This window comes from Gracilinanus agilis, chromosome 3, assembly GCF_016433145.1.
Source record: "Gracilinanus agilis isolate LMUSP501 chromosome 3, AgileGrace, whole genome shotgun sequence".
Lineage (NCBI taxonomy): Eukaryota > Metazoa > Chordata > Mammalia > Didelphimorphia > Didelphidae > Gracilinanus > Gracilinanus agilis.
Window position 1 is genome coordinate 405,546,886 of NC_058132.1, and position 12,308 is coordinate 405,559,193.

The 12,308-nt window shown below is 31.8% G+C and overlaps 1 protein-coding gene across 5 annotated transcripts in view; it reads left to right on the forward strand.

The window, feature by feature from the left end:
* The window catches only part of KDM6A (lysine demethylase 6A), a 260,558-nt gene that overhangs the window by 222,911 nt on the left and 25,339 nt on the right, over nt 1-12,308 (forward strand). For all 5 annotated transcript variants that reach the window (XM_044670194.1, XM_044670190.1, XM_044670191.1 and 2 more), the window contains one exon: nt 7,749-7,878. In XM_044670194.1, coding sequence (XP_044526129.1) covers nt 7,749-7,878 — 130 coding nt within the window. The remainder of the gene's footprint in view (nt 1-7,748; nt 7,879-12,308) is intronic.

Genomic DNA, 12,308 nt, shown 5'->3' on the forward strand with positions numbered 1-12,308 from the left:
TTTTCAAGTGTATACTAAGCCCCTGACATGTCCTATTTACTAGAGATATCAGGTTGGGAGGGGAATGATAAAACTTTTTTTTTTACAGGTAAGTAAATATAAAACATACAAAATAAAAACAATGTAAACATGAGGTGGGAGGGGCACCAATCACAGGGAAACCATGAGAGTCATCTGGAAAGAAAAAAACAATGAGTTGAAATTTGAAGATCTAAGGATTCTAGGAATAGAAGTGAGGGTGTGGGATATCATTCTGAGTCCCAGAAGTAGCCCTTCAATGTGTCATCAGTCTGGAAAGATCAGATAGAACCATGTTACAAGTTTGCATTTTATTTTAGAGACAATGGAGAGCCATTACAGGTTCTTGAGCACCAGAGGGATGTGTTTAGATGGGCACTTGAGAAATAGCAATTGACCTGCTGTGGAGGGATGGATTAGAGAGAATAAAAACTAATGCAGGGAAACTAATTAGAAGCTATTATGATTGTCCACAGAGAGTTTACAAGCATCTGGACAAGGCTGGTGTTTATGTGAGTCAAGAGAAGGGTAGGGATGAATGTATCATCCAAACTTTCCAACTCCTTGGAAATGGCTAGGGGGAGGGAAGGAGGGAGGGGAGAGGGAGAGAGAGAGAGAGAGAGAGAGAGAGAGAGAGAAAATATACATAATAGGTAAAACAGATAAATGCTTCTTCAAATGATAAGGATGATATAAGGAAAGGTAAAAAGTCCCTGCTCTCAAATAATTTATAGTCTTAACAGGGGAGCCAGGAAGCAAACCTATATATACAAACGCAAGATAAATCAGAAATAATCAACAGGAAAGGTATAAAGGGGAAATAACATTCCATTTCTCATCTCTCTTACCTGCATGTCTCCCACACCTAAAATACTATCCCCACACTCACCCCTACTTGTCTGCATGTGAGTTTTCTTGATTTCTTATAATACTCATCTCAAATCTTACCTACCAAGCCTTCCCCATTTCCCCCACCTTACTAATGTTTTCCCCTCTCAGATTACTTCCATCTGCTTTATATATCTTGTACTTTCCTAGCTGTTTGCATGTTGTCTTTCTCTGTTAGATTATGAATTGCTTGAGGGAAATACTTCTTTCATATCATTGGTACTTAGCACAGTGCATGCCACATAGTGAGCATTGACTATGGTTGCTTGACTTGCTGGTCTTTTTTTTTTTCTTTTCTCTTTTTTTTAAGATTTAAATATTTAATTTTTCTAGAAAAATTTTCCATGGTTACATGATTCCTGTTTTTACTTTCCCCTTCTCCCTCCCCTTCCCCCCCATGTCCAATGTGCATTTCCACTGGTTTTAACATGTGTGATCAGTCAAGACTTATTTACATATTATTGATAGTTGCATTGGTGTCGTCTTTAGTGTCTACATCCCCAACCATGTCTGCATCAATCCATGTGGACTTGTTGGTCTTTTGACTGGTATAAGAAGAGAAAGTCTGAAGCAGCTGAAGTGTTGGGATCAGAGAAGAATGGATGAATTGACCTTTGGCAACAGATAGCATCAATTTGTAGTACATGCACAATGTTTATCATTAACCTGTTCCCATATTATGAAAACCACATCTTCTCAGTATTCTTCCGGCTTAAGCAGTCTGGCCTTGGATGTTTAAATATATTTTTCCCTCTGAGGTCTGCTTTTGTCCACCTATTTTCCCCCTCATTCCAGGAGAAACTTCTTACTAAATATATTAAAAATAAATAATATTCTGCTCTGGGTTTATCCAGAAGATTTTAATATGCTAAATTTGGTAAATTAATGTGCTTTGAAGCTTAGAATCCATTTCCTTGAAGTATCTTCTTTAAATAATAGTAATTCCCATATATACATATAGGCTATCACAAAAGTCTTGGTGAAATTTTAAGCTACAATTAAAGCTTAATACTGCACTAAGGCTTTTAGACCTATTGGATATGTGTGTATTTGCTTTACAAAGATTTACATTTGCAAAGTATATTCCTCTCAAAACCCTGTGGTTAGTAATGCAAACATGTATTTCCAGATCAAGAAACTGAGGCTCTGAAAAATGTAAATGACTTTGTCAACATCATATACCTTATAAATGCCCAAACCATGATTTTAGCCATTGTGCCTATGCCATGATGCTTTTCTTTAAAGATAAAGGCTCCCTTCTTTAGGTGCCCTGTATTTTAAACAAAAACTGCTTTATTAACTCCTGGGCTTTTGTATACTAAATGAGAGAAAATAGTTTTATGGATAATTAGAAATGACAATCAGAAAAGCATTTATATTTGGTCTGATAATTTTTTTAACTTTTAAAGATCATTAATTTAAACTTGCAATTGAAAATATTTCGATAATCTAAAAGTGCTTCTCAAAGATTGTTTTTTACTCTATAAAGAAAAGGAGCTAGTTATTGGTATTAACAAAGAAGCATGTCATGAAAGTAAGCACTTTTTAGCTTACTTTCAAATAAGTATTATGCCTATTACTATAGCAGTGCTTTTAGGATTATATTATTGATTTGCTTATTAAGGGACTTCAACAGTTTCTGTAATTCACAACTGGGCTCTTCCTTTGTGTCATTATTTTCAGATACAAATTATATTGTCTTTTTTTATGATGTATTATGTAGTTTTTTCACTTATTGGCATTGACCTTTCTTTCAGTTATGGTGAATTATTGAGGCATTACTTTTATGTAAACAAAATAATGAAAATTATTATTATGAATTAGTTATCTAATACTCCCTTTATGTCTCTCCTACCTTATGTCCTCCTTCATGCCCCTTTCCCCTTTTCTTCAAAAATTACAAAATTTCAGGCTGATATTTAGAAACTTTTAAAGCTTTCTATGTACTGTAGGTGTAAGGAAAGAACAGAAAACAACTGGATAAAGCATTAGCTACAGGATTTTGCTTTTTACTCTACTTACCATGATGAATCTTGAAAACAAATTTAGGGTGGGGTGTGAGGTGACATGAGATTTTTTTACAATTTAAAGATCTATTAACATTTCTCCTTAATTCTTCCAACTGCCTTTACAAGAAAATTCCATTTTTATTCTAAGCATAGTCATAGGATTCTTTTTTTTAAGGCATGGTAAAGGGATATTTATTGACTTTTTATTAATATACAAAATGCCATGTGTGGCATAATGAATCTACCTAGCCCTTGGAGATGAGCTGAGTTTTAATTCAAAGTTCTCCTATTTCCACATGTCCTGCCTTCCCGGCCATTTTCCTTACTGCTGAAAACATGAAAGATTCTACTTTGATTTATTTTTCTTTGTCAGAATTTCCTTCCCCCATCCTCTCCCCACATACATAATCTATTTCCTAAGACCTCCTTCTTGTTCTTATCTTCATTTCCTCCTATTCCATATATTATCTATCCCCTCATATCCTGATTCTATCTGCCTTCTAAAGTGACAGCTAATTATATAATTAGCACATTTTACTTCATATACAGGCTGGGAAAGGAAGACCTTTTCTTCCACTTAACAGGCCATAACAGACTTACTAGAGACAAAAAACATAGTCTTCCCTTTTTTTGGTTTTAACTTGGCATAATTAACAAAAATAATATACTACAAGCCACTTTAAGAGAGAATTGTGTAAAGTAATAGACCATTATCTTCATGGGTGAAGTGGTGTGTATAAAATGGTTTATTTAAAAACTGAAACCCTATAAGTATAGACAGTGATCTAGAGATGGTAGTAACCATGGAGGAAAAGTGAATAGTAAAATGGCTTATTGCACATTATTTTTCCTAGCAATAACTGGTGAGAAGCAGTGGTTGTTGAAGAGTGCAAAAATGAAGGAAGCTGTGCTTTTCAACTTTCTTTTACTTTCTTAAGTCTTCATAGATTTCTCCATTGTTTGGTTTGAAGTATTATGAATAACATGAAGGATATTTATAATTATTAGTTTTTTCATACATTCCAAAGTCAAGTACAGTTTTAAAATCATTTCATTATTAACCTGTATTAAATCTACATACATTAATAACTTACAATTACTCTTTTCTGGTAACTTATTAAAAAAGTGATATTCTAACCATTAGGAAGTTATTCGTGGTTATGATACAATTAATTATTTATATTAAATGTTCCTTCATCATCATATTCCTGATCTGTTTTTAAAGTGATGGCCACGTTAATACAAATGCTGTCAGTTCAACATAATGCTTGAGGTGGTTTTAATACCAAATACAGTGAAAAGATAGAAATGTGGCTTTTCCTTTTTTTCTTGTATGTACATTTTAATTCATTCGTGTCCAAATCATTTTATTACAGTGTATCAAGTACCTCTCATGTCTTTTTATTTTCTATTTGATTATTCTCTGTGTTTGAGCACTGCCATCTTGTTTAGAACAATGTAAAATTTATTCTGGCAGGATTCTCCAAGCATCTTAAATTTTAGTGTGTCATATTTAAGTAAGTTTTATTTTCTGCTTTTCCAAATAATCAGAAGGCTAAATTTATCTTAAAATATTGTGTTTTTTAAATACTAAGCTAGTGATTTTATCTATGTGGGGATGTCCTGGTGAGAAGCTTTTTCTACCAATGCAGTTATGCAACTGCTCTGAAATTTTGAAGTCACTGGAAATATTTCATAATTTTCCCAAATGCAAGTCAGCTCACAGTCTATTTGCAGCCTTATTTTTATGCTTTCTTTTGTAATACTTGTCATATACAGACTGATAGACCAGTTTTATGGATTGTTTATTTTATATCACTTTAAAGTTTATAAAGCATTTTATATTTGATTCATGTAACTATGAAGTATGTAGTTTTTATCCTCACTTTATAGGTAGGGAAACTGAGACGGTTATTACTGTATACTTAATGACATAGCTAATAAGTGTCTGATGCATGATTTGAACCTAGATTTTCCTGACCTTTACCATAACATCTAACTATTCTTTGAAATCCACTTTATTTTTTTACTTTAGACACAATTATAGAAGAAGGATTGACAAGAAAATGTCTTGTGCATTATTTGTTAAAAGTTGGTCTTGTGTACCTCTAGAATGAAGTTAGAAACATTGTTTGAATAGCAATTTACTTTCACTTTAGATTTTTTTGTGTGACTTATAAAATCTTTAAACCCTGGGTTTTATAGTTAGACAATTTTTAAAATAACAGTCAACTTATCTTTAATTAATTCAGTGATTTTTGTAGTGTTCTGTATAGAAGGCTTGTATAGTAGAAAGAAATCTTAGACTCTAAAAAAACATGGATTCAAATTCTGTTTGAAACTTGAGACTTTGGCCAAACTAATGTTTTAAGTCCATTTTTCTTTATCTATAAAAAGGAGGGTAACAGTAAGGGGTGGTCGTTAAATTAAATTAAGATTAGACATATAAAAATTTTTGTTTCCTTCATAAATGTATTCACTGTTCAAAAATCATCTATATCATATATGCACTTGATTCACATATCATATGTAAAAAATAATAACTAATTTTTCATGAGTAGCCATTTTATGTAATTTTCTTGAATAAATGTTAGAGAAAATCTGTTCTCATCATTAGTAAGTGTGCATTATATTATGTTTTATTTATGTTTTAGACCTTGCAGAAATCATAAATTATATATTTTAATCATGAATTTGGAAATCATTATATTTTAAGACTTCAGTATTTGAAAATTCATATCTAAAATGAGATGTCTTAAGTATGACTGTAAGGTGTAATTGATATATCGTTATCTTCTATTTATATAATTTCAAATTATATTTAATTTTTATTTGTAAGTTGTATTCATTATTATATCATGATTAAGAAGTAGTATAGTGAATAGAAAGCCAGAGTAAAACAGAAAGACCTAGGTTGAGCTAAGTCCCATTTGTGATGCAGTATGACTCCTTGACCTTGGATAAGTCACTTAAATTCTGCACCCCAAAGCAGCTCTCTTAACACTATAAGTTGTAGAGCAGTTTGTCAGTTATCTGTATTGGATTGATGAGGTTTTCTAACTCAGAATTCCTTATACCAAGGGAATATAGTAAAAAATATTGAGGTTGTTTTTTGCTTGTTTGTTTTAATCCTTACCTACTGTCTTAGATTCAATGCTGAGTATCAGAGTTTCCAAGGCAAAGGGGCAGTAAAGCTTAGGCAGTTGGGGGTTAAGTGAATAGCCCACTGTCACTCACAGGTGTAGGACGTGTCTGAGGGAAATTTTGAACCCAGGTCCTCCTGACTGCAGACCCAGCCCTCTTATCCATTGAGCTAGCTTCCCTGTAAATACAGTTAATTTTTTAGTCCAGATCTTTGATTCCTTAAATATAAGGAGCTTCTAATATCTAATCTTCTACTACTTATGCTGATTGTCAATTTTATAACTTAGTTGTAGAGAATTTCCTTGAGCATTGAAAAGTGATTTTCAAATAATCATACCTAGAAAGTGTCAAAAGATTGGGTGTGAACCTGAATTGAAAATAAATAAAAAAATAACCACATGGAAAATGAAATAAAAACAGAATTGAATAGAAGGAAGCCAGTAGATGATTATATTTTAAAAGTTGCACAATGGCTTTAATAACCAAAAGTTTTTCCCTAAAAGGCACATCTTTCTAAAACTACACTCATTAAATTATTTTGATAGTGATGTTCAATGGCTGTAAATGAATGAATGAAGATTCTAATTGGGAAGAGACTAATCTCATGAATCTGAGTTGTAACCCCAGAATTGTTTTAATTTACATTTCTCTTATTTGTAATTTGGAACCTTTTTTCATATGGTTGTTGGTAACTTTCATTTTGAAAGGCACCTGTTTGGGCTCTTTAACCATGATGAATTATGTATATGTGTGTGTACACAAGCACATGTGTGTACTATATTCAAATATATAATTTAATTTCAATAGATTTTATTAATAATTGCATATACATATTTGATATTAAACCTTTATCAGATAAATTAGTTGTGAGGAACTTTTCCCAAATCTGTTTTCCTTCAAATTTTAATGGCATTGATTTCACTGTGGCCAAAACTTTGTAATCTAATATAATATATTCATTGTTGTGAAAAATAGCCTTTCTTTTTTTCTTTGTATTTTTTTTTTAACTTTTAAAAAATCCTCTATTTATTTGGAATTTATTTTAATGTAGTGATACTGTTACCAACCTAATTTCTTCCCAGACTTCTTTACAGTTTTCTCAGAAAAAATTTTTTCCCGTAATTGTAGCCCTTTGGGTTTATCTATTGAATCCTATGTTCCATTAGTACATCTGATTTGTTCCACTGAGAAAATTTTCTATCATTTTTAACTAATAATAAGTAATTGTGATGATTACTATTTTATAGATTTGGAATTCTTTGGCCTCTTTTTTTCCCCTTAGTTAAGATTCTTTGCCTGTGGTTCCTCTAAATGAATTTCGTTTTTAAGTTGTCCAGTTCATATAAGAATCATCCTTTGGTAGTTTGATTGACATGGCATTGAATCCATAAATTAATTTACGTATTACTGTCATGTTTTTCTACTTTTGGTGGGGTCTAGTCATTAGCAATTAATTTCTCTCCAATTTGTTTCAGTCTCTAAAAACCAATAAATTAGTATTGTTATTTGATCGGAAATGATATACTTGATTGATCTAAATATTTTTTTTTTCAATTTGTTTGGTATTAAACTATACATGGTATGGATTAAGAATTAGTTTTATTTTAACTTAAGAAATTAAGAAATTTTTTCTGGTTTCTGAGTAAAAATACATGCAGCTGATTTTATGTCATTCTTTTTCTTTTTAAGGAATCTTGGCAAAAATGGCTTGTCTAATAGTAGCATTTTATTGGATAAATGTCCACCTCCACGACCACCACCGTCACCATATCCTCCCTTGCCAAAAGACAAGTTGAATCCACCTACACCTAGTATTTATGTGAGTAGGAATTAATTGATTAGAAATAATCAGTGCTTTTTTGGTACCATTTATGCTTGATTGTATTAACAAAATCCTGTTTTTATAAGAAATTGCTATTTTATTCTTTGTTAAATATTGTAGTGTTTAATGAAGACAACCTCAGTGTAGTGTATTAGATTTTTTTTTTTTTAATTTTGGCTAAATAGTGATAGTGATCTTTTAAAATGTAAAGAGAATCCAATGATAATGAATTTTCTAGTTTTTTCTCTTAATTTTGTGACATCTCCCCCAGGAAAGTCATTTAGCATTAATTTTTTTTATTTATGTATAGATTTTATTATGTTTCCTATCCAAACAATCCCTTCTTTCCCTTCACAATGCCACCATCCTAGTTAGAGACTTATCATTATCTTTTATCCCTGACATTTGCAGTGTTTTCTTATGTGGTTTTCCTCATTTCATTCTGTTCATTCTTTCTCTCCATTCCTCATAGCATTACCTGAGTTATTTGAATGCAACAAATATGGCCATTGAACACCCTTCTTAACTTTAGTATCTTGTCCTGAGAATAATTCCTTTCATCAGGCTAGACTCCCTGCAAAATGTTGTCATTCCTACCTTTCTTCTAGCTTCATCTCATGTCACCCTCCCACATATTCTGCCTTCTACACTGACTGGCCTTAGTTGCTGCCATCACTTTTTTGTGATTACTATTTTCTTGCCCCATAGCTTTCTTTGCATTTGTTAACTTCTCTTCTTTTGTTCCTGCTGCTTTCAGTACCTGAAATTCTAAGACCTGTCTTTTTTAGAGATTTGTTCAAAGGAAGATTCTTTCTTTGTGAAGTCCTCATTACGTCATCCTTTTTCCCATTACCTCAGTCAGTAATAACTTATGTGATACTATGAAAATTCAAGCATAGAAATAGTGATGTCCAATTTTTCACAACATATTGGTAATGAAAATAGGACTGTAACTACAGATCATGTAAATCTGAATTCAGTATTCTTTCCACTCTACTAAATCCTATTTAGTGTGTGGGGGGTGGAGTTTGAAATAAATTCTCTGAAGTAGTTACATGTATTAGAATTTCTACTAGTCAAAATTATGATTATGTATGGTAATTAGTAATTGGTTCTAACAGAATGGAAATAGGCAATGCAAATTTTAATTATTCAACCACTTCAGAGGATTCTGTCTGTGTCTCTGTCTCTGTCTGTCTGTCTGTCTCTCTCTCTCTCTAAATGAAACCTGTACCAAATTTTCATTTGTTTATCTTTTATTTAATTTTTGGTAAAATTTAGCATCTTTCTTATTCAAATAAATATTTTCCTATTAGATAGATAGTAAGCTTCAGTAGGAAAGGGACTGGATATTTAATCTTTGTTTATTACTCAGATGCATATATATAGTTCAACATTATGACTATAGTAGACAATAAATATTTGTTGAAATGAGATGTTTTTGGTACTTACCTCACAAGTGTTTGTCATAGTAGAGTGAAAGACAGGGAATAAAATATATCTTAGGGGGGAGAGGCATGACAAAAGTGTAAAGGTAAATAGATGATAGCATCTGGAGGAATACAAATTTTGGCATATGTAAATTTAGATTTGAAAGTCAAAAAAATATGGTGGAGAAGGTAGATAGGTGGCTCAGTGGATAGAGAGAACCAAGTCTGGAAATAGGAGGGCCTGGGTTCAAATATGGCCTCAGACGCTTGTAGCTGTATGTCTTTGAGCAAGTCACTAAACCCTACTTGCTTAGCCTTTTTAAGACAGAAGGTAAAGGTTTAAAAAAAAGAAAAAGATATAATAGTAGGTCAAAAGTGGTTACTCTCACATTAATTCTTCAGTATACTCCCTAGAGTAGATTTTTTGTTTCGTTGTTTTGTTTGTTTGTTTTTATAGCTTCTGCATTCATTTATTACCTTTTTTTGCAGAAGCTTATTTGTGATAGTGGGTATAAACACATTAAGTTAGATATGACTCTTGGCTTATAAAGTAAGGATAATAGCTAATATTTATATACTCTCTTAAGTTGCAAAACACTTTACACGTATTTTTTCTTCACAGCAGTCCTGGGAAATAGAAAAGATATTATCTTCCTTTTGCAAATGTGAACACTAAAATAGTCAAGTCAACTGACTTGAGCCTGAATTTGCACTCAAGTTTTCCTGATTCCAGGCCTATCACTTTACTACTGTGCCTCCTAGCTGCCTAATGGTTGGGTTTGATATATACACAATTAAAATACCAAATGATTGACATTAGAGTGATGTCAAAGATCAGTTGTCAAACATCAGTTATGCCCTTAGACCTGGATTTGAATCCTTGATCTAGCCCTTAGTTAATTGTGTAAACTTAAGTGAATCATTTCATTTGTCTCATTTCACCTTAGTTTCTTCATCTACAAAATAGAGATAACACTACCAAGAATATATATCTCATAGGACTACTGCTCGTTTCTAAAGAAAAACTTTTTTTTTTGTTTTGTTTTGTTTTGTTTTGGGGGTGGAGTAGTCTTTTCTTTTTAAAATTTGGGTTCAGATTCTCTCCTGCCCCTCTTCCACCAATTGAGAAGACAAATAATATATGTCAAACCATGTTAAAACATTTTCATATTAGTTATATTACAAAAAGAAAGAAAGCAAAAAAATCATACTTGATTTTTACTTTGTGTTCATCAGTTTTCTCTTTGGAAGTTGATAACTTTTTTTGTTTTAAGTCCTTTGGAATTGTCTAAGGATCATTGTATTTGATCAGGGTAGGCAGGTTTTTCCACAGTTAACCACCATTACAACATTGCTATTATTATGAACAATGATCACCTGTTTTTTTTGTTTTTTTTTCTACTTCACTTTGTATCAATTCATATAGATCTTGCCATGTTTTTTCCTGAAACCACTCCCCTCATCGCACAATGGTACTCCATTTCAATCATATACCACAACTTGTTCAGTCATTCCCCAAATGATGAGTATACCCTCAATTCCTAATTTTTGCCACTACAAAAAAAGCTGAGAGAGAGAGCGCTTATCTTTTGGGGGTATTGACCTAGTAATGGTATTGCTAGATTAAAGGGTATATAGTTTTATAGTTTCAGATAGTTCTGTAGAATATGTAGAATTAGATCAGTTCACTATTCTACTGGAAATTCATTAGTATGTATCGATTTTCCTTCAGCATTTATCATTTCTTATTGTTGTGAAGTGATACTTCAGAATTATTTTAATTTGCAACTTTCTAATTGTTTTTGATAGCTTTGATTTCTTTAACAAACTTCTTGTTCTTATCCTTTGACCATTTATTAATTGGGAAATTGCTTTTATTTTTGTAAATTTGACCCAGTTCCCTATATATTTGAGAAATGAGGCTTTTATGACAGAAACTTGCTAAAAAATTTTTGATACTACTTTATTGTCTTTGAGACCATTCTGCAAAATAATAATTTACCTGATTATCATTTTTTAATTAGTTCTATTTTTGCTTTTATTTTTGTCTCAGATCATAATTATTACTCCCACCTATTTTTACTTTAGCTGAAGCATAATACATTTTGCTCCGGGCCTTTATTTTCACTCTGTGTGTCTTCCTTTTTCAGTTGTATCTCTTATAACATGTATTATTGAATTCTAGTTTCTAATCCATTTTGTTTCCATTTCATGGGTGAGCTTATCTCTTTATTAACTGGTTATTTACCTCCATCCTGTTTTCGTTTTCTTTTTCTTTCTCTTTATCCCGTCCGTCCTTGAAAGTTTATTTTTGCTTTTAACCACTTAATCTACTACACCCCCCCACCCCCAATATTATCATTTGTCCCCTTCCCCTTCTATTTCTGTATTAGGTAAGATAGATTTTTTAATATCCAACTGAGCATATATTTATATTTTTCCCTCTTTGGACCGATTTTTGATAAGAGTGAGGTTTAAGCATTGCTTGCCACCCTCTCTGTTTTCCCTGTCATTATAAGTTTTTCCTTGCACATGTCTTTTATGTGAGAAATATTTTCCTGTTCTTCCTCTCCCTTTCCCTCTCACAGTTGACTCACACATCTCTTGTCTATATAGACTCCATACAACACCATAATAATGATTCAGTTCTTGCAAATTATACATATCATCTTTCCATACAGGAATGTCAACATTTTAACTTTATTGATTCCCTATTTTATCTTTGATTTTTTTTTTTAACTTCTTGAGTCTTGTGCTTCAATGTCAAATTTTTCTATTCATCTCTATTTGCTTGGAATTCTTTTGTTTTATTAAATATCCATCTTTTTCTCATGAAAGAATATAATCAGTTTTGTTAGGTAGATTATTTCTGGTTGTAATTCTAGCTCCTTTTCCTTACAGAATATCACTCTAAGCTTCTTTAATGTAGAAGTTGATAAATCTTGTGTGATCCATATTGTAGCTTCACAGTATTTGAATTGTTTATCTCTGACTGAA